The sequence below is a fragment of the Nipponia nippon genome, unplaced genomic scaffold (genome assembly GCF_047370975.1).
Source record: "Nipponia nippon isolate SJK-2023a ecotype South Korea unplaced genomic scaffold, ASM4737097v1 scaffold_4, whole genome shotgun sequence".
Lineage (NCBI taxonomy): Eukaryota > Metazoa > Chordata > Aves > Pelecaniformes > Threskiornithidae > Nipponia > Nipponia nippon.
The window spans coordinates 100485722-100507934 of NW_028262358.1; the positions used below are offsets into that span (position 1 = coordinate 100485722).

At 46.7% G+C, this 22213-nt stretch overlaps 1 protein-coding gene across 4 annotated transcripts in view; it reads left to right on the forward strand.

The window, feature by feature from the left end:
- Positions 1–11367: 11367 nt before the first annotated feature.
- The window catches only part of ELOVL5 (ELOVL fatty acid elongase 5), a 39271-nt gene continuing 28425 nt past the window's right edge, over positions 11368–22213 (forward strand). The window contains exon 1 of one of the 4 annotated variants that reach the window (XM_087775945.1): positions 11368–11405. Coding sequence is in view for 1 of the 4 variants with exons in the window: in XM_087775944.1 (XP_087632070.1) it covers positions 13860–13899 (40 nt within the window). In the remaining 3 variants the exon portion in view is untranslated. The other 3 variants (XM_087775948.1, XM_087775946.1, XM_087775944.1) reach the window with 3 other exon arrangements.

A 22213-nucleotide genomic window follows, 5' to 3' on the forward strand; every position in this document is an offset into this window, starting at 1 on the left:
CCTTAGTCTTTCAGTTACCAGGACGTCTCTGCAAGTCGTTAGTTTAAGAGGAGCGACCCATCTTACTGACCTGTGGTCTGCTTGATGCATTCTGGGGTTTACCAGGAATGAAAATTGTACACATACAGTCCACCAGGCAAAAACTGAGTTTAAATAATAGCCAAGCTTCATTTTCCTAGAAGCCTTTACCCCCTGTTTAAGCTAAAATAGGTCTGTCAACAAATGAACGTCTTCACTGCACACTACCCAGGCGGGTTGCTGGCACAGTTCTGCATGCATGCTGTTAAGTGCAGGATGCTGTACTGCGATCATGAACTAGGGATACATATTTTGTAAAGCTAACATTATGCTAACATAATTCATTTGGGGAGCATAAGCTTCCCCTGCTGATGCATGACAAAATACACACTACGAATTGTAGGGTGTAACAGCGCAGTAAGAAACACTGATTAATGTACGTATTAAACACAGGAACTAGTCCGTGATGCTAATATACACAGAGCAGAGTTCAAAGCCTTTCAGTGCCTGTGTGGCCCATCCTGCCACCCCTGGGGACAGACATCCTTTAAAGCCCGGGCACTGGGAACGCTAAGCCTCCTCCTCAGAGCGATGCTCCAGATGAAATTAGATGACTGCGGCTTTTGAGTTGGTCTGGCAGAGGCTAACGTTGAGAAAAGGGCAGGGGAAAGGCAAGCACCTTATCTTGAAATAAAACGCAGGCTCCAAGTGTAACAAAGGTATCTGCTGGAAGCAGGAGGGGCGGTTAATAACCCTGCCCCAGGTCACGGCCCACGGGAGCTCCTCGCCGATGGGGCAGGACCTCACTGCAGCAGGCACGGTGCAAACACGGCTGAGGAAGAGACGCGGCGCGTCAGCCCGCTCAGCGTTCAGGCACTCGCAGGGCCAACACATTATTGCTTCAATATCAGAAACCAGCCAGCTATTATTAACTGAAACCCACTTTCCCGCTTTCCTTTAAAGAAGACAAGTCTCCACTATCAAAAGGGGGAGTTAGGCTCAGCTAGTCTGCAATTCTGATCTTAATGGGCTTCATGCTGTTGCCATTATTAGACAAGCCTTTACCATGTGGGTGGAAGCAGAAAGCCTGCCAAGAGCTAGGAGACAAATAAGAAACTATGTGAAGAATGGGGATTTCTGATGAGAGCCTCTGATGATGAATCCCCTGCTATTACGCTCATGAGAACGGGGCCAGAAGTCTCAGCTCTGAGCTGCCTTTCCTCTGCTGTCAGCGCTCTCACTGCAGGGTTGGAGCAAAAATGTGATGGCTATAAAAAGCGACATGATCAATCATCCATACAAGGGATGCAACAAGGCAACTACCTTGTCAAAACGATATGAGGAGGAGCAGTTATAGCAAAAAGCAAATAGGCCTTGGCGATGTTTTTTTTCCCCCTCATAAAAGTAGGTTGAAGAAACGAAGATACATCGAAGATGACAGTTTATTGAATTTGGCGGCAGCAGTTCAAAGCTAGAACCTCTTGTCCATGCTGTGCAGAGCTCGCACCTGCTATCTGCAAGAGGTAAGGGACAAGGACCACAGACACCTCGCACAGAATAAAATAGTGAACTGATTATTTTTCCCGAGTTTCAGAAGATGCTTTATGCAGCCCACACACAGAAAATAAACATATTCAGTAAGAAACTGCTGTAATAAAATAAAAAACCCCTGACACTTAAGGCTGGCAGGTGGCAAGGAATTATTTTAAAAAACACACTCCATTGAGCCTCTAATGCTTCTCCCGGTACATAACAAAAAGACAAGAAGAGCTGTTTACAAAGACCATCCATGCATGTTAAGTCCACACAAAAATCTCCACTGAAGTGAAAGGCGAGGAGGGTGTGAGGATACCGCCTATGCCGGAGCTAAAGCTTCAAAGAGGTTTTTCTCAGTGACAACTGCATCCGGAATTTAGCGCATTTCAGCAAGAAGTAGGAGCTCAGACAATTTTTAACTTGTCTAATTATAGCATGTTGGTAGCGATACTGTAATTATGAGAACAGAGGCACTCTCATATATATGCCTAGAAGAGCTTCTGGTGCCAAGGAGAGCTGTTAGCAATGATAAGTGTGCCCGGTATACACCGAGCTAATTTAGTTCTTGTTAAAATATATGTAAGGGCTCAGACACCTAAGTGGTCCCTGCAGCTGAACAAGTCCCTGCGCAGGAGCAGTAGCTAAAAGCTCTCAGTCCCCAGCAAAAGCAAAGTGTGCTAGCTTCGATCTGCAAAGATTTAGGCTGATGTACTTAATTTCGCATTTCCAGCAGGAAGTAAGAGCATAAACAACTGATTTCTGTGGTTGACGTGATGTGGTAACTCATTAAACAGCAGTAACTTGGTATTTCTGAGTTCCAGCTGTTTCGTCCTGACACAGAGATACCATCCCGGAGATGAAAGGCTCTGGGGACATCTCACAGCAGCCATTCCCACACGGAGGCTGGAGGCAGCAGTGAATGAGCCACAGCAACTGCTCAGAAGTTTTTGGTCCTTACCATGTTTTAATGAACTACGTGATGCCAAGGGGACCTTAGGACAGGAACTTTACAAGGCTGACATAAGCTGAAGGTTCAGAAAGTCTGGGATCAGCCAGCTGAAGTGGACCTTAAGATACTTAATATCCTTCTTTTTTTAATAGACAACCTGAAACGAGAGAGAAGGAAACTCCTGTAAGTCTTCACCTTTGTCACATCGCAGGACATGATGACACTAAATACCTATTATTTGCCTTGCACTACTGCAAAATTCAAATAAATTGCCAATTTTGATATATTTGGGGTTCTTTGGTCAATTTTTCAGAGCACAAAAAACCCACTTCTGTTTTCTGTTTGAAAACACAAGAAAAATCTGAGGTTGGATATATGATGCTATTGCTTTCGATTTTAGAAAAATTCAGTGCATAAAATTACTTCAACAATAAAATAAAAATGGCTACTAGTCCAACCATGTTAAATCTCTTCCTTTTAAACGAGAAAAAGATGATTACAAGAATACAGAATTCCTCTAAACTTGATTAGATAAAAACTTGGTATTTAAAATTATCAAATAATAACGATACAGCTATTAGACATTGATCCAGCCAAAGCAGAAAATGAGATCAAGTTCAGAAACAGAATCTTTTATCACAGAAATCACTGAAAAGATTAACTGTAAGTGCAAGAGACAAAACTGTAACAGGACTCAAAAAGAGGAACTTGCCTCATTAAAAATGGAGTTAGGCAAGAGAAATAAGGACAGACAAAAAAAACCAAGGACCGGGTCTCATAATTCTGATATTTTCATAGAATTGGCTACTCACAGAGGTGGATGTACTAGCCTTCTACTCAGGGCAGCAGTCAACACAACCCACATCACGTCATCAGCACACTGCAGCTAAGTAGGATGGATAATGATGTGAGACGCTAGCACATTGTTTCTGATAATAGTGCAATCATGCCATCCTCCTACAGCCTTTTAAATAAACTAATAAATACAAGAAACCCTAATAATTGTTACTGAGAGTGTTCAAGTACTAAAGTGAAAATTTGTGTCAAAGGACTGGAAACAAAGATTGCAGCAGGCAAATGAACAGGTTTTAGCAGCTTGGAAATATTATAAATGCAAAAAACTATGTAAGCAGGAAGTTGGAATTCAGATTATAGACCAAATTCTGTAACAGAGGCACAGGAGAAATGTTAGGTGTCATCAAAATAGGTGTAAGGCTTAATGAAAAACCATAAAACTAAAAGACAGGACTGTAAATTCAAATGCATTTGTTCATAAAAGAAGAGTCTTTGGAGAAATGTCACCTCAGCAGCATGAAAAAAAAATACTTTTGGAAGCAAAACCAAGTATATTAAAATATTGCTTTCATGCTGAAGTTGTAAGTAGTCACTTGTTATTTTTAATTGTTGTTATTATTGGTATTTCTTTGGTTAAAAGAATTGTGAAGGAGGCAATATGTTCAAGAAGAAATTAATGAGACTGACCAGGGCATTGTTTTTAATATAATTTATTTTTCAAAAGTGTACATCAGGCTTGTTTCTTTGAACAGCAGCAGCACCGTGCCCCCAGAGACAGCAGCCTCCGCTCGAAGCGAGACCTCTTGTTCTTTCCCAGGACCCCACCAGACCTCCTGTGGACTTTAACACAAGGCCTCGGTTGGCAGTCGCAATCTCAACCTATGCACTTGGGACATGGTGATCTGTATGGCTGGGGATGTTCATTTTGGCTGCTAACCTTGCACAGCAGGAATAGTTTAGTATCTTTGGCTATGCTCAGGAAAATCTCACTGTGCCTAAGGGTGAGAAAAAAAATTTGATCACCTTTAAGACCTTTGCTTACTTACAACCTTATGATCAGTCTGTGATGCCTCTTTGGAGGGCTACCAGGACTGTACCCAGTCTTCCCTTAGAGCTCCTTGGGTCATTATCAAAGTTACTCCAGCAGGGTGCAACATTTCTGTACCCTTCTCCGATCTCCTAAATATTTGGGGCCCAGTCTGCATGCACATAGTAGGAAAGAGTCCCTGCCCTGAGGAGTTTACAGTGTAAGTGGTCAAAAGAGGCACAGAGTGAGGGAGGAAGAGCTGAATATCCACCATTATTTATCTCAGTGTCTACCTATATCCAGTATTGTTCACAGCTGGGGAAAAAAATGCATTCCTAGGAGAATAAAAAAATAAGAGAATAAAAGCCAAACCATCCCTCCTTCCCAGGGAAAACCAAACTACTTTTCATCAAACAAGAAGCAAGCTTATGCTAAAATATCCCCTACACAAAAACTGACCTGGATTGGTGGCTATATCCCTCACCAGGGATGATTTCCAGGAGCTGGCAGTAGCTGGTACCTCGCAGCCAGGGAACCCACCCAGGGTCCCCTCAGTTCTCCTGAGGTCAGCAGCAGGGCTGGAAACATCAACAGCAGCCACTGGTTTGGGTGACTCACTTTTCAGCTGCAGTGAGAAGGTGAAAAACCCTAAAACACCAATTATTTTGAATGCTTAATCTTTAACTTGGCATTTTTTTCCAGTTGCCTGTAAAATACATTCCCAACCTTCCTTCTTCCCAAGCCATGCGAGCGGAGGTCCCAAGAAGGCTGCAGAGACCACAGGGCAAAGGCAGGTCCTGCCTTCCCAGGTGAGAGCTGAAACAATCCTTAGAAGGGGGAAAGGATATCTGAACGCTTTATATCAGGCAAAAAGGTTACTCTCGCCTTAGGACATGGGCTGAGCAAGCAACAGAGACAGCACCTTGGATTTGCAGTGAACTGATCTCCTGGGAAGAAGACAGGCAGTGGAGGGCTCAGTGTTGTGTACTGAGGCTTCAGGATCTTGCAGCCAGGAAGGGAGGCTTCAGGCTGGGCTGCACAGACAGCGATCCCCCAATAAAACAGACTGTTAAAATGGCATGCAATCGTTTTAACTCAGGGCAAATGTCCAGGTATAATGGTTTTCTCGAAATGCAGAAAAGATCTTCCGTGAACTCTTAAGACTGAAAGAGGAAAGGAGCCATAGCAGGACCTAAGCGCTCTGTAGGGAAACAGCCTCCTCAAAAACGTGACTGAGGTAATGACTTAATAACCATGCCGACTGTTCGGGTAAGAGTTGGTGCCACAAAGTTCAGCAACAAGGCAATTTGAATGAGTTTAATGTTTGAAAAATTCCAATGAGGAATGACAGCCATTCAGATTCATGTACATGTTTTCAGATAAATCAGAGCATTTACAAAAATATTCTCCCTCATATCTTCTTTTGCATTAAGACAGCACGACTTACTGTTTGCTCTAAGCAGTGAAACGATGTTTTCTCTCAACAACAGGATTATCTCAGTTTATGCTGGCTGTGATTAAAGAGAAAGGGATAGGGAGCATGGCACGTGAAGAGGGATTGCAAACACTGCCCTTAACTGCTCCTCCAAACCAGAACATTTAATGGAAATACAGTGTTGTGCTCCTACCAGCTCCATTATACTGAGTAACGTGACAGGTCCAAATCTCGGTCCCACTAGTTTTGAGATAAAGCAGAAAACCGGTGACAGGCTGCAGTGGACAATGACGGGTTTATGACGTTGTTTTAGGAGACTGAACGTTGTTTTGAAGGATTAGATGTTGTAATCCGTACAGTAAGTCAACAAAAAGGCACCATAAAAGGTGCATAACAGGCAAGGAGCGGGCATCCAATTACTAATGCAAAATAATGCAGTTTATGCTTTATTCACCCTACCGTGATTACCATTAGCTCTTATAAAATCACTCTACGGCAACAGAAGCTGCTTGCTAGATGAAGTGACAATACACTTTCCCCCTTGAAGAGCTTCTAATCTTAACTGCAGATGTGCCCAAATTGTGAGGGGAATACCCAAAAGCAGACAGGGAAAGAGAGAGTGGGGCCAGGCTCCCGGGGCTGCCTGGGGTTGCAGCAGAGCCAGTGGGACAGAGGAATACCAGGGCGAGATCCAGCCACGGTCCTGGCCTCTGGGCCGAGACGATCCTTACATCCTGCACCCTCCTTTGCACCCTGCAACCATCAGCAAAAGCCCCGCATGGGTTAAGGTGGATTGTGCCTTAACAGAGACTGGGTTTGCCCCAGAGAGAGAGGTATAGTTTGAGTACAGGGCTGTAAATGAGACGTTCCTGATTGCCACTTCTAATATAGACACTGACAAAGAGGAGACAGACCGAGGAGGACACATGGGCACGACCCGCGTGGGTTAGCTGTGCCTCTGGGTTAAGCAACCACTTCCTTCATGCCCGTTTTGAAACTATCTATCTGCTCCCTTACTACTTGCTCATCAGAAACACCTTTTAATTCTCCGTGTGTCTCCTATCAGCAGCCCCAGCAGCTGCCAGTGACAGCTTCTAGCAGTGCCATAGGGGAAAACCAGCTAGTATATAGTGGCAAGATTCCCAGGGCTTGTTATTTTCTCAGCTTGGGGCAATCAAAGCTTTAGCAGCCAATTGACGACACCAAATAAAAATGCACATATCCCAAGTAACTAAGGTAAGCAGCATTGACAAGGATGGACTTTAATCAAATTTTCTCTCTGAGTTGACAAGCAGCATGGTGAGAGAGAAAAAACATACTAACATCGATGGCAGAGAAAGCTTCCTAATTATTTGACCTGAATTCTATTTGGCAAGAAACAAAATATTTTGTTATCATGGGACACCATCTGTTCTGCCTCTGGGGTAAACCTGGCTCTTAAAACACACTGCAAGTTTGGTGAGTCGGTGCAGGTCTTCAGTCTTCGAAAGTAATCATTTGCCTACAGCACTGCACACTGCAGGGAGATGTAAGAAGAGGAAGGGGAAATGCAGAAAAGTAACTGCTGTTAATGTAAAATGCGTGAAATTGGATTAGAAATGTAGCTAGGGTGAAAAACCTGCCTCCACTCTAGCTTGTGAGAATTTTGCCCTCGATGGCAGAGAGCAAAACGCACCCTCAAAAGTTAATGACAGTTTGTAACGCGATCATACCTCAGAACAGAGAGTTAGTGTGTTCACACCAGTTTTGTGTTAGAATCTCAAAATAGCAGCTTCATCCAGCCACTTGCTTATGAGACCTGCCAAGTACAAAATTGTGAAGAAAACCTCCATTGGAGGCTTTTTCTATGAAGATCAAGTACGTAAAAGTTAGACAAAGTTGTACAAACAGCAAGAAGCATTTGTGGCTTGCACAACAGAAGAAAATGCCGTATTCAGAAGAGAGAGACGCTGAAATTTCAAGCCTGATACTTTAGTCCAGTGTTTGATTTAAAGAGAACAGTAATCACATACCACTTATCTCACTGATAAAGAATACGGAGCTGCTGCAGTCAGCCTGGAGGGAAGCCAAGGCAAACTCAGGAAGAACTGAAAATTCACGTTAAGATGACTGAGTGGCAAACGATGGTTATTATTCTAATAAATTTGTTAATTTATTTCTGGAAAAACTGGATTAATTTGTTTCTAATCAAAACAAGGACCTATTCATTACAGCGTGTATGATGAGCCACTACTAAACAGGCATAGCTAGGATTTCTAATAGATTTTTTTTAAAAAGACAGATTTGGCAGCTCATCCCCCCCAAAAGAAGACCATTCGGGCTCGTTTCCCTGCAACGCACACTTCCGTGCTTTATCCATGCTCATTTCAAGCACCACGCTGATAGACCAGCTACTCCAAACTCTTTCGTCTCCCCAGTGCTGCAGCCCCCGCTGACTCCTCACTCTCCTTTCAATTGTTCCAGCTGTTCTCCTCCTACCCGTACTCTCAAACGCTACCATTTATTTAATCTCTTCGCTTTGCTTACCATGGATTTAGTGAGGCTAACCCTATCTGCTGAGGCCTCTTGCCACCTCTGCTGCTGCTGCTACCTAGCCTGGGTCACTTAGGACTCGGCTTTCCGCAGTGCTCAGATTCTGCCTCTTCTCTCTCGAAAAGCAGGATTACAATAGTCATGAGACACAGGTAAAACTTAAATGCAAGGTATATCTTATTTTAAACCTGTCCTAGCAATCTTTCTGTCTAAATCCCTAATAATGTTTAATTGGCCCTTCTCTGAACTCCAGCCTTACTGATCCGACTCTGATAACAAGGTCTCTGAAGCCCATCCTGAATAAATATACCAGCAGCAATTTCATCAGTGCTTGGTGGAGAGGTCAATGTCAATGTCTTCACTCCTAACAAACTTGCAGACGCAGCAAGAGGAGAGGTACAGCGCTGGGACTCGGTACATCTGCAGCCCAGAACGACACCAGCGTGCCCCTACCCCTCCTTACACGCCAAACATTTAGTGCCAAAACATTCGGCGTTGTTTGTGTAGTTCTCCCAAATGGTTAATTCTGAAATGACATTTCCCACGCTGTGACCTTGCTCTTGTTCTCTGACTGATAACAGCATGAGCGCTTTGGAGAGGCCAGGAGAGGGAAGAACCTGCAGCCCAGCAGGCGGGCCAGGAGTCTCACGCTGGAGCCGGGCTGGCAAAGCCAAAGTCCTCCCCAGCTTCATCCTCTCCCCCATCAGCAGCTGCGTCCCCCCTCTCCAGTGCCAGCTACTCAACACCCCGGGCGGACAGAGCCTCATTAAAACCCCACCGCCAAGCGAGAAGAGCAAACTCCACAGCGGAGGGATCCGAAGCAGGTGGGTGCCAGGCTCCGGCGGGCTCGGGGCCCGCTCCCCTGCCTGCTGGCACCACGCAGGCAGGCGGGACACAGCGCGGGAACCAGGCAGCAGCACACCCCTCTCCCGCACGGGGTGCCGCTCGCTTCCCGGCTCCCACCCGCCTCTCTGCCTACACTCCCTATGCCCTGCTCCAGCCCTTTGTGCATCTAAAGTTGCAAACAGCTCTCATTTTTTATTTTTAAACCACCAGATTGAGTCTTAATTATTTAAGCATCTTCCAGATTTAGAAAGCTGTTTTGGCTGTGAAAGTAACACTCGGTGCAATCATCTCTCATCAATAAACCATGGAAACAAATGTGTACACCCGTTGGGAAGCAACTTTATTTAAGGCACATTTAAAAGTCAAGTTCAGATTTAGAGATGTGAAAAAGACCTAATGCTGGTCACGTTTCAATGAACTCATGACATTTAAGCTCAAGTGTGAAAAAAAGGGGACTTGTGGCTTATTCCATGAATTTTGTTAGTAGCAAGATGGCTTGACTCCCCTCAAACGAGAAGGGATGCCTCGGAAACATCCAAAACACAAACTTGGGCAAAGGGCCTTCAGAAGGGCACGCTCACGTGAGAGCGGTGCTGGCTTTTGTTGTGGTTTTTTTTTTTTTTCCAAAGTGTTAAAACACAGAGGCAAGGACAGTTGTGAGTGCTCATACCTTACTGAGAACTGGTACAAAGCCTCAAGTCACACACACAAAAATCATACTGGGGTTTGCTCCTTCAAAGAGAAAGGGGAGACTTGGGCTTTAAAACAAAAACAAAACCCAACGCGAACCAAAAAGCATTTCTATTAACATCTTACTGTGACAAAGAAATAAGATTAAACAAAAAGCTGTGGTATAGCCTCGATGTCTACTTCGGAGGGAGATTTCTGCCTTGTCCCAGTGGGAGCTAAAGGAAGATAATTTCTGATCCCACTGGGCAAACACGCCTCGTTACCGCGTTGCCTGTTTACAGCCCAGCATCACCTCTGGGGACTGTTTGCACACTGAGCTCCAACCCGGTTAGGTGAGGTTGCAACACCCTGCTTCAGCTGAATGACCACGGACGTGGGACCAGCGTATGACTACCCGCTACTGGCCGTTGGGTTGGCATGGTTAGCCTTGGTGGCTCCACCCGTGCAGCTGCCTTCCACGGCCGCAGAGGAAGCTCCAGGGAACGCTTTTTTCCCTCCAGCTTTCCAAAATTGCTAACCGCTTCCCATTGAGCGCAGATACTTGATCTTGAATAAAACCCATGCAAATTGGCGCTCGACTCCTCTCCTTTGCAAAGCAAAGCTGCTCTTTATTTATGTAACATTTTCATTTAATTAGCAAAGAGACAAACTCTTAGGGGGGAGCGGGGGAAATTAAAAGGCCATCTTCCAGCACGAATGAGTACATGAGCGAGGGAAAGAAACAAGCTGCTTTCTTCACGTTGGCCACCCTAACGCCAAGGCTCCCTCACTATTGCCCCGTGAGGCTCTCACGGAGGTAACGAAGCGCCTGGAGCCGCTACAGGTGACCTCCTCTGTTGAGCATCCCGGCCATGGGCGAGGAGCCAGAGGGTGCTTTGCGATTCCTTCCTCGGACATCCGACACTGCGGGGATGGGCTCAGCATATGCATCCAAACGACACAACAAAAACGGGTTTATCATACGACCGGGTTAAAATCCTACGTCTTTATCGCACCCAGACCTTCTATTCAAAAACGTTGTAACGCTGCGAAGCCCATTACTCAAAACACAGGAAACGGACCCACCACATCTGCCTGTGACCGTCAACCGAAGCCTGCAGCTCAGCAATTACGGTAGTCTTTAATTACATGATCCCGTATAGTTATTCACGGGGGGCCTCCTGCTTCCGCCGCCGGGCTGGAAAGCCCTCACGTACGGAAGAGCCGCTCCACAGTTCCTTTCACCTCCACGAGTGGACGCGGGGCCGCCTGCCGGACGCGGCTCAGCCCCCCCGAGGCCGCCGGGCGGCGGCGCCGGGACGAGCCCGAGCCCCCGTGGAGCCAGCGCAACTCCCCCACCCCGCTCCCGAACCTTCCGCGGCCGCCGATTGGCGTCCGGCAGCCGTGACGTCATAGTGCCCCCCCTCCGCCGACGCCCGTTAGTCCCCCGTACCACTCTTACGTCACAGTCAGCCCACGGCCGGCTGGGGGGCGGGGCCTCCCGCCCCGCGCCCGCCCCCGGCCCCGCCCCCGCGGCTCCGCAGCGTGACAGAGCCGGCCGGTGCCCTCCCGCCGCCCGCCCGCCGCCGCTCCGCCAGGTAGGGCCGCGTCCCCGGGCGGCAGGGCAGCGCCGGGGCTCCCCGCCCGGCGGAGGGGTGCGGGGCGGCCGCCCGGGCCCGCAGGAGGAGGAGGGGGTAGGGTACGGGATGGGGGGGCGACGGCGGGCGCCGCTCCGCGGGGCGCGCAACAAGTGCGGCTGCGGCGGCGGCGGCGGGGCGGAGGGCGGGCTGGGGCTCGGGCTCGGCGGCCGGCGGGGCTGCGGCCGGCAGCAGCGGGCGGGCGGGCGGGCGGGCGGGCCGGGGGAGGGAGGGAGGGGATGGGGCGGCGGAAGGGCCGGGGTTTTCGCCGGGAGCGTCTGTCCCCGGTGCGAGATGCAAGTCAAGAGCATGATGCAATCTCGCATTGCCATGGCTACTGCATCCCCGGGCGGCGGCGGCTCCTTCCGCCGTGGCGGGGCACCGAGTCGGGAGAGAGAAGACGGGCAGGAAGGGGGGAGCCCCCCCGGCTGCGCCTAACGGCGAGGACACGGCCGCGGGCCCTGCGCCGCCTCCCCGGGGGGCTCGGGGGGGGCTGGGCGCTGCTGCGGCTCCGAGCACAACCCCCTGGCCCGTTTCCCCCCGCAGGGCGGGTGTGCACCGGGGGGCGGGTGTGCACCGGGGGGCTGCCGGGGGCGGCCGGGCGGGAGCAGCCTCCCAGAGCGGCCGGGTGCCCGCGGAGGGTCCCGCCGGGCTCGGGAGGGGAGGCGGCGGCTGCTGCTGCCGCTGCCTCCCCCCTCAGCCCGTCATCTTGCTCACCGCCCCTGGCCGCGTTACTGGTTTAGAAATGGAGCCGCTGGTGCGGCAATTCCCGGGTCCGTTTGTGGGACGGGGCAGGCGCCGCATTAAACGGGCGCCGTGGAGGGGTGCAGTGCTTCTAAAAGGTGCCTACCCGTTTTAAAATCTAAATGTTTAAAGAGTACAAGCATTAGGAAATAAGTAGAAAAGGAAGGGTGTGCGGTAGAAATGTGTCAGTATGTCAGATGCGTACGCAGAGACTTTCTTAAAAACTTTATGACTTTGCTTTTACCTCGTCCATCTCCTGGAAACCCTCGGGCATCAGCAGCATTAGAAGCTGGCAATGCTCGGGGTTATCGTCCCGAGCGATTTAAATGTTTTCTCCCTCCCTGCCTGCTCTGGCTGCTTTCCTGCCCTCTTCCCCCCCACCTCCCAGGGAGGCCGCAGCTGAGGGTCCGACTGCGGAGAGCTTTCCGGCACCGATCCGCGCTCTGAATCCGCAGACAAAAGGCCAGTTTTGCAGACCTGGGCAGGAATGGTAATACCTTGGCTTGCTCAGCAAGAAGGGCTCCCGGCAGATGAGAAGAGGCATTTCTCCCTGCGGCAGCTGGGTGTATTGCCTGCTCGGTGTCCCAGCCATGGCCGAACGGCAGTGCCCCGTACGGCTAACTTGTATTCTCAGGGCTTTGGGTGATCCCTGGTGCTGTGGGATTCGGTACTGTGGCAGAGTACTTGGGACCGTGGTGAAACCCACGAGCAAAGAGCTCAGCCGGCTGCTAGCGATGGCGAGGGAAAACAAGGCAGGGGCATGGCTGCAATTAGGATGCTTCCGATCAGGAAGTCTCCGAAACCGCTCTGTGTAAATGGAAACACGCCCTGCAGCTGAAACCAGAGGAGGGCAAGCGTGCAGGCGTCTCCGGCGGCCGCACAGCTTTTCACCCGAGTTTTGGGCCAGGTTGCTTCCAGGGTGAGGTTATCTCTGCAAGAGCAGCTCTCTGCCAGGACCTGGCAGCTGCCGGCCTGCCAGAAGCGGTCGGCTTAAATTATCGCCGGCAGCCCCAGCTGGATGGAGGGTTTTGCAGCTGTGAAGTTTTTGTAGATGTGGGCTAACGGTGTTGCTGCATCAGTATTAAGCTGGTAGCATAGAGGGAGGGGATTTATTTATTTTTAATATGAACTTGTGAATAACGCTGAAGAGTTCTGCGATATGACTCTGATATTTCACTCTAAGCCCTCCTCCTTCCTTTGGTGCAGTCGCAGCCTGAGATTTTTCTCTGCTGTTAGAAAACTCCGTAGCTAGAGATAAATACTGGTGTATCCTCACTGCTGCTAACAGAAGTTGAAGCTGCATCAGGGAGAGTAAGCCTGTGGCATGCATGATCGTCCGATGCCGTTTAGCCACGAAAGCTGGAGTTTCTTGTAAAAGTATTCATGTATTTGGAGTGCACTAGACATAGTCTGTTTTCAGAGCGGCGAGTAGCCAAGGCATGTGCTCTGCCTGGGGGGAGCTGTACTTGCACACAGGGAGTGAGGACTTGCCTTACAAACTGGTGGTGCCTGGAGGTGGCTGGGCTCAGCTGGGTGGAGACCCCTTGCCAGCTTTACATGAACTGAGGGGCAGATGAAAGGGACCGCGGTGCTGAGTTTGCTGAAGTTAAGAGTGGGTTTGCCCTCGAAGATGCTGTTGCCGGCTGACGTGGGTCAAGGACGCTAAAAGACATGCCAGAATTTTGCTGGATTTTACTGAATTTCTTACAAGGTACACGTTACATATATAATGCATGCTTGCAAGAAATTTATCGTAAATAACCTAACTTAAGTCTCCTGTATTTTAGCATTCAAATGCAAACAGAGAGAGCAGCAGTGAAATTAATATGCCATGGAGCTTTGTCTTACAAGCTGGGGAAGAGTCTGGCTGTTGGTCTCTTTGCCCCACTGTGCTTTTTAAAAATCAATTGCACTTTGTGTGGTTTAGTATCTTTTACATACCAGCAGCTGATCAAATGAAGTATCTTTGACTAAAACTCGTGCGTATTTGGTACATAAATGTAGCATCATTAAGGATACTTAGTTTAGGTGCTGTCTGACCAGTCTCTGGGTATACTTATTGAAGTATTTTTAGTAAGTTGGTGTTGTCTTTGCATTTCTCAGCAAGAATTCCTCTTGTTGCATTCCTTGCCTTTAGTACAGCCAGAGTTGAAATAAAATATTTTGAATTCTCTGGTCTAATCTCTTCTTTCCGTGCTGACCTTCATTTTGTGTTGTTTACAAGAGGAATTAACTTAGAGAAGATACAATTAACAGAACAAAAAAAATGTAAATTGGAAATAATACCGTAAATCCGTCAGGCCTCTGGGCAGCACCTTTAATTGCTCCTTCTGTTGCGACTCGCTAGGAGCAGATTTTTGGAAATATGTTTGAAGATTCAGATTTTTGGAATGATGGTGGAACTGACTGTATTTTAGGATTTCAGATTGACCTGGTGCTCAAGTCCGGCAGCCGCAGGTGGACAGCCAGGCGCTGAGAGCGAGGCAGGGCTGCCCCTGGGGGACCATATGCCTTGTAAGTGACGGTCAGTGGGTAATTGGTTAAACGCTCTCAAGTACCGAGCTGACCTCATTCCTTTATCTTCCTCATTTTTGGGGCAGCAAACATTGCAACATCAAACGCTTCTGTTTCTGCTGAACTCCGGAAAAAAACCTACCCGTACAGATCAAGGTGGTGGTGCTTACAAGGTTAAAATGCTCGTCTTCTGCCTGTCTTTTAGTGCTCTCAGCAGTCCTGACTCCGTGGCGGACGAAGCGAGTCTCCCAGTTAATGCCGTCTGCGTCCCACCTGAGACAAGTCTTGGGGAAAGAAACAGCAGTTGCATAGGGTCCCATGTTGAAAGTGTCCTGTGGTCCCCTCTGTCCCTCTTGGAGCTAGCACTAGAAGGACGTCACCGATGAGCGTTCATTCTTGCTCCTGCCCGCGGGGCTGCGTGGGAGCGGTGTGGCGGTGCGGGGCGGCAGTCGGGCAGGAGGGTGGGCTCGGCGGTGTTTCGGGCATCACCCTGCTGCCAGCACAGGAGATGGCTTCGGCAGCACCCTGCTTGCTGCAGGGCCGGGGGTTCCTGCTGCGGCGGCGAGGAGCCGGAGCTCCCGTGCTGTGCGCAGAGTCGTCTCCTGGGACGGGGCATGCTGGAGAGGCTCCTTTGGACTGGTAAAACCTTTCAGAGCAAATGGGCTCTTGGTGATGTGGGTTTTTTTATTCCATATATTGAGAGTTTGTTCTCTGACTTCTCACAGCGGCAGGGATGCTCTTTCACTGCTGAGGAGCAGAGCCAAAAATACTTCTACCTATTATTTCTTGGTGTTTTTTTTCCTCCCGCAAGTGACATGCTGTCTTGAGATGGGTCACAAGCAAACTCTGTTGCCTGCTCAAAGCTATTAAAGCTCCACTTAGATTTGGCAGCCCTTTGTATAGGTCATGAAGGCACGTATAGGCAATGGTGCTGTTTGCTATAACCTCCCTTGCGTAACTGAACAACTTGCTCATTTTGTTCTCTTAATCTCGGTCCTCTTTTGTTACCTTCTCTCATTGCTGTGTCTGAAATTAGTCTTATAGGGGTGAGATCTATAAACATAGGAATACTTTTAGGGATGTTGGCTTAAGCTCTTCACTGGAATGCTCTTTTTACAATGTACAAAATGATGTTCTTCTAGAATGCAACATATGCTTTTGAAAGCTGTTTGACTATGTAGTAGACTTAAGAAATTGATGCTTACTGCATGCCAGTCAGAGCGCACGTCGCTGTGTGCATCCAAAGACTTCACAAAACTGACAATAATCCTTGTAATCTGTCGCTGTTTTGTCGTATGCAATATAGTTCCTATTTTGTTTTGTGATTCTTAAACGCGTTAAAAATGCAGAAGATTCCTGCAATCTGAATGGTTTATGCATGCTGGTGTTGGAAACGCTTTTTCCGTTAGATGGAAGGTCACACACAAGGACAAATCAAAAAGATAATCAATGGATTACACAGAAGTCTGTCTCCTTGAAAACTTATTTCCAGTTCAAATTGCTTTGCTATGGCCTTTCTTAAGGCTGTTTAAATTTGGTATTGCAGCAATACGGTTAAGAGGGAACTGCTTAGGCTGACATCCCTGGAGTTCCTAAGTGCTGATCAGTAAAAGTGATTTGTATCTGGTGTTCCTGAGGGCACCGAAGCCTGTTCCCTGCGTCCAGCAGAACAGCAGTTGTATTTCTGTTTGATAAAGGTATTGCAAACAGTGACCTGGATTGATTTTTTTGATTGACAGATCAAATAAATGCTGCCTCCAGTCTTGCTGTGGAGATAGCTCGTAGAATTGCTGTGGACTGTGTATGCGGTGGCTCTCCCTACATCTGTTTAGTGAAATTAATATCTTAAAATTTATTGCCTTGGTTTCTCTATTTGTGTTTTGGCATTTAGGACGCATTATCTTACAGGGTAAATAAGAGCACAAGAGCAAACTTGTCCAAAGTATGTGGTCGGTAAATGCTTTCCTGCTGTGTTCGATGTGTTGGAGAATTATTTAATTTCCTCGATGAAATGGTTGACTCATATGAAACACAAAGCGTCAAGCATTTAGAAAGCACAATGGCAGTCTAATAAATTCCCTTACCAGGTGTAGAGATTTTACACATGCATGCTGCTAAGTGTAATTGTCACTTCTCCAAGAACAAATGAATCATGCTACTTCTGCTGAACTCAGTGCTGCGAATTAAGAGTTGGTCTCAGCATCCCATTGCATCTGGGTATTTTGCGTGCCCTTATTAAAGCATTATTAGCTGTAGAGATTGTGCTTCATTAATGGCAGCTTTGTTGACGACCAACGGCATACTGAACAGGCAGAAATATAAAAATCTTCCATGAACTTGTATTTATGCTAAAGTTGCCTGGATTTAATTGACCTCCGTGTCAAAGCTTCATACCAAACATTTGCCTGCCAAGTGAGATGCCTTGGGTGATGACTAAACGCGCTGAGTTGCACGAGCATTTACAGGAGACAAAACTTGCTTGTGCAAAGCTACAACACATGTAGAATAAACCTTTTTTTTCCTGCATTTTCAAATTCTGCCCTGCTCTTTGATCCCTAAACCCTACCCTTTGAGACGCTGGGTCAGCGATTTGAACAAAGTGACCCTCTTCTGTTATCGCTTGGAAGCGCTCCTCTCCCTCTGTGACCTTGAGAAAACTGTTTTCTCTTCTTGCTGGCTGGCTTTGCTGTGACGGGAGAGTAATTGCTTTCTTCCTATGCGCAAGTTCAGGCTCTCTGCTGTAAAATGTAGTCTTAATTTCAAGTAACGCTCCAGCTTTCAAGGCATATGCGTGCTGATGGACGTTTCTGTTGGTGTCATGGTTCTTAAGAATGTTACCAGTGTTAGACGAAAACTAACAAGTATGAATTTGCAGAATAATGTGGTTTAGCTTATTAAACCAAATACACCTCAAAGTATCTTATGGTTTTAGGCCATATGTTTAGGTAATTAGTTCATAAGCATGCAAGTTTGCATTGCTGCCTGTTTTGCTCTTTTTTCTCCCCCCCCCAGCTTCATGCTGTTACAAACTTGCTGGGAAGCGTTTCGGATTAAGGCAGTGTTTCTGCTGTGCCCTTGTTGGCTAAGGAGCCCCTAGCCAGTACTAGTTATGGGAAAATGCCTTCTTCCCTTAAATGCTGTACAGTTGTGGGTTTGGAGCAGACTGCAGCTTGGTGGAGGAGCTCTTCTGCCTCTGCTGAGTTAAAACCATGGCATCTGTATTCAGACAGAGGTCTTGAAGATCAAATCAGGTCTTGAAGCTCTTGGAAATGAGCGAAAGAAATCTACTTGTATGTTTGCCACTACTTTATCCACTGTCAACACAGGGGTCCGAACGTAGGGGTCTAGTTGTTGAGCTGGTCCTGTGTCCTCAGGTTTGGTTTCACTTGAGATGAAGACTTGGGAAACTATAGACCTTTATACCTTAATCTTTATAGGCTTCCCCTTAGATGTGGTATTTCTATGCACATAATTTAATCAGAAGGCTTCTGTTAACCTTTTCCTGAAGGATTATCTCTTGCTCCCGGGTGGCTTTTAAAAATGCTGGTGTTTTGAATCATCATTTTGAGAATCACCTTCTAGCCAAACGATAGGGAGAACTTTTGACTTAAATAACAATAATTAAACCTTTAACCGGTTAGGAGGATGACGTTCTCCAATGTTTAACATCGCCCTGCCCTTTAGAAAAAGAAACTCGAGAAAGCTTTTTGCATGCTGAAGTTCAAATGGCATGCTAGTGTGGGTGCACAGCGCGTGTGCTTACCAAAAAGCATCTACATGTTCAGTTCATTCACGCAGCTGCTCGCGTGCTTTTGAGCAAGACCTCACGTGGTAGCTGCAGGACAATGTTGGTAGAGACACAGGAATCTGGATTTGGCTTTGGAGGACACAATGATAGTTAGTTGTGCTTGCATTTTTATCTATATGCTTATGTGGATTGCAGGGTAGCAGATGCTTACAGTGAATGTCTGATTCCGGTGTGGTGGTTTATTTCTCTTCTGCAGTACTGGCACGGAGAGGTTGCTCTTGGCTGCTCACAGACCCTGTGAACTAGTGCAAGCTCTCAGCTGCTTGTCCTAAATTAGGGTCATGCATTTATCCCTTGCGTCATATATTTGTCCCTCAGTTCACTCATGTACAGTGGCCTTTTGGCGTGTTGTTAAGCTTTACATTAGTCTTGCAAGCTTGACTTATTGCATGCATGAAGCCTCATTAATGAGGAAAATACATGCGCTTTAACGCAGTTCAGAATTCTCTTTTTTTATTAACATATGTGATAGAGTGACAGAAAATAAGCTGCCAGTGCAGCAGGCTTGGTTACTTACGGATTTTTCTCTGCCTTCTTAACAGGCCTAAGCAGAAAAGCCTCTTGCGAAAGATTTGAGTGGGTTTTTTTCATATTTTGCTGAATTCTGACTTGCGTGCCACCCAGAAGGTGCAGCTTCCACCACAGTTGCCTCTGCAGCCTCTCGTTTGCTCCTGCTGCAGCGGAGGTGGCTGGGCTTGCCCGGCCCCGGCGGCCAGACTCAACCGTGGGCTGGGAGGTTTTGGGTGGGTGTCCCCATCACCTTCTGCAAGAGGTTAAAACACAGTATAAAGCCTAGAGGAAAACACCAGTACAAGGGAACACCAACAATATACAGGGTGGCAGACCCATTACATAGAGGTGGAGAGAGACAGCACTAAGCAAGTCAGTAAGTACTGCATTTGGCAAGCCTTGTCTGTTCCGTTAAAAATGAGGAGAAAAAATAATAAAGGTAGTCATAGAAAGGCCACCATATTTCAGTGTAGATCATAGCAGCAGCTCATGAATTAGCAGGGTAGCCTCTACATGCTTATAGATAAACATTGCGCATGGGTTCAAGGCATTTTTTAGAGCCAATGATGGTGTCGGACGACTTGTCATGAGAGTTTAAATGGTTGTAGCTCTGTCCTCTGGTTTTGCAGCCTTCCTCGTGTTCCCGAATAATTCTCCAGAGGCCATACTCGATCCTCCACTTTTACTTGACAGGTTCCCAGAACCTCCAACTTCCCTACCCTTTCTTCTGCCCTTTCAAAACCATCATCATCTCCCTTTGAAGCAAGCAAAAGCAAAAAAATATTGATTTCTTGTTCTATCACCACTGCTAAGTGGTTGCGTTAAGGTACAGGAAGGGACTGCTAATGTTGTTTTCAAAGGTTTTTCTGTCATTTTTTGAAGTCCATCTAATTGGCTCATTCCTTCTAAATTCAGTGCAGAGCTCGTTTAGATAAGGTATTCAAATCTAAACACTAGTTGAGCAATTGCAGAGCTATCATGAATTTCCAGTTGCACAGACTGAATACTTCTTGGTTTCACAAAACACGTCAGGCTCAAACAATGCACCAACACGGGTATCGGTTGCATGTAGCACAGTTCAGTTTTTTGTGGGGATTGACATTGTATCTTAAAATATTCATTTAGGAAGCTGTTAAAATACAGATTTGAGTCCTAAAGGACGCACTTGGTGAGAACACAGGGTTGTCACCAGGTTTTAACCACCGTTTACAGTGTATGAAAAATGGTCGTCTCAGCGTGAGTGCTTTACATCCCTTAGTGCTGTGTGGCCTCCAAAGGAGAGATGTGTGGCCTTGGGAGGAGGTGACCACCTTTGAACTCTACAGTGACGGGGACTGTAAGTGAATTGCCAATTGCACGCATGAAGGAGCTTAGCAATGAAGTTAAGGGGTTTTCCACCCCTCTCCCCTCTTTGTTTTTCCTTGCTGCTCCTTTTCTCACTTTCATATTTCTCTCTGTATCTATTTTTCAGGCTTTGCCTTTTAAAAGCTTATTCACCCAGCACCCTGGGAGGTTATTTTGCAGAACAGAGGAGCGGGGCTGGGTTTTGGGCTGAACTGATGAAGGACCCCTAATCAGCCATTGGTGGCTCTGACACGTCCCTCCTTACGGCAGCATCGCTCTGCTGAGACCCCTACCAAATTCCCATTAACGTGAGAGCAGAATATTAACCAAATCTAGTTTGTTTATTTTTTTCCTTCCTCTGTTCCTCCACTATGTACCAGTTCATGTGTGAGGCCGTGAACTTGAGCATTTAGCTTCCCCAGTGCAGAATAACAGGTCTATTTAAATGAAGAGTCCCTTTGCTGCAGTTTATTTTAGAGATGACACATCTGTGTGGAGGACTTGTATTCCAGGGAGATAAAAACACTGTGGGAAAATAGCCTCCAACCACTGGAATTGGCTTTTGATATTTGAAGAATTGGTTCATAAAAGAGTTTTTTGCATAAAAGCATGGTTTTTCTTTTAGCATGCAGTAAAAATAGAGCCATGGTGGTGGCGAGATTCCAGAGGGGGGAACTTTCAGGGAGCTGCCAACATGAATAAGCAATTTCATTGCCTGAAGCATCATTTTGTGTCCTATATAGTCTGTACAAAACATACATGAAATAGGTGCACTCAGAATGTAAAGGTTTGGGTTTACCTACTGAACAACTTTTAATATATTGCCATCCATAGAATAGCTGTGCACGGTTTTACTATAGAGGCTGAAGAGCTTGTCTTTTGCCCAGAGTTTAGGGTTGCTTTACAAGTGTGGCTGATGAAACGCAACTCAATTCTTTCCTATCTTTCACTCCTGGCAAAATATGAGTGCTTATATAACTGTAAGTTAGGTTTTCACTTTGCTGCAAGCATCACAGTAAAGGAGAAAGTTTTATTTTCCATGTGTAAATCACTTGCTAATTATCTAGCAGTGTGTTTTTCTCATAGAATGAATTTAATTATAAGCTTTGGGCATCAAGTAAAAAATGTTTGGTATTATCAGAAAATCAAACTTCCCATTGAAATTTAGTCTTAGGCTACTGCACTCAAGGTGTGTCTCAAATCACTAGTTGGGTTGATTGATTATCGTTTCTTACAGTATAACACGCTTTAAGGCTGAGAATTAAAGGGGATACTTCCCCTCTGTCTTCAAGGTCCTCAGCTGCAGGCTGACCAGTGTGCAGTAAGAGATTTTGGTCATACTCACCATCTGTTTAGCTTTTCATTTCAGTCTTTTTCTGTGTATTTCTTTTCCAATAGAAACAGAGCTAATGAATACTTTTGCTGTGTTTAGATTGAATAAAACATTCAAGTTGCCTTTTTTTGGAAGAAATCTGTTGTTGGTCTCTGTCTGTTGGGTCTCTTGATGGTTAACGTTCTCCCCCTTCCCCTTGAATCCTGCCCTCTCACATCTGACCTGCCTTGAGATCATCCTTAGTCCTGCAATTTTCAAGACCAAAACATAGCAATGCATCTGTCTGCTTTGTACTCTGAACATTTCGGTGGGGGGTGGGGTGTCATGTTTTTTTACAGTGCAATACTCTGTCAGTTCATGGTGTTATGATTATATTTAAGTAATCTCTGTAAGTTAGCTCTGCATGACATTAATATATCCTGCGTGACCTTTTGTTGTTTCATGTTTTCTTTTTCTGCAATTCTTGCACTTTGTGCTAGAACCATTCCTATATGTAAAATGATATGTATGCAATGC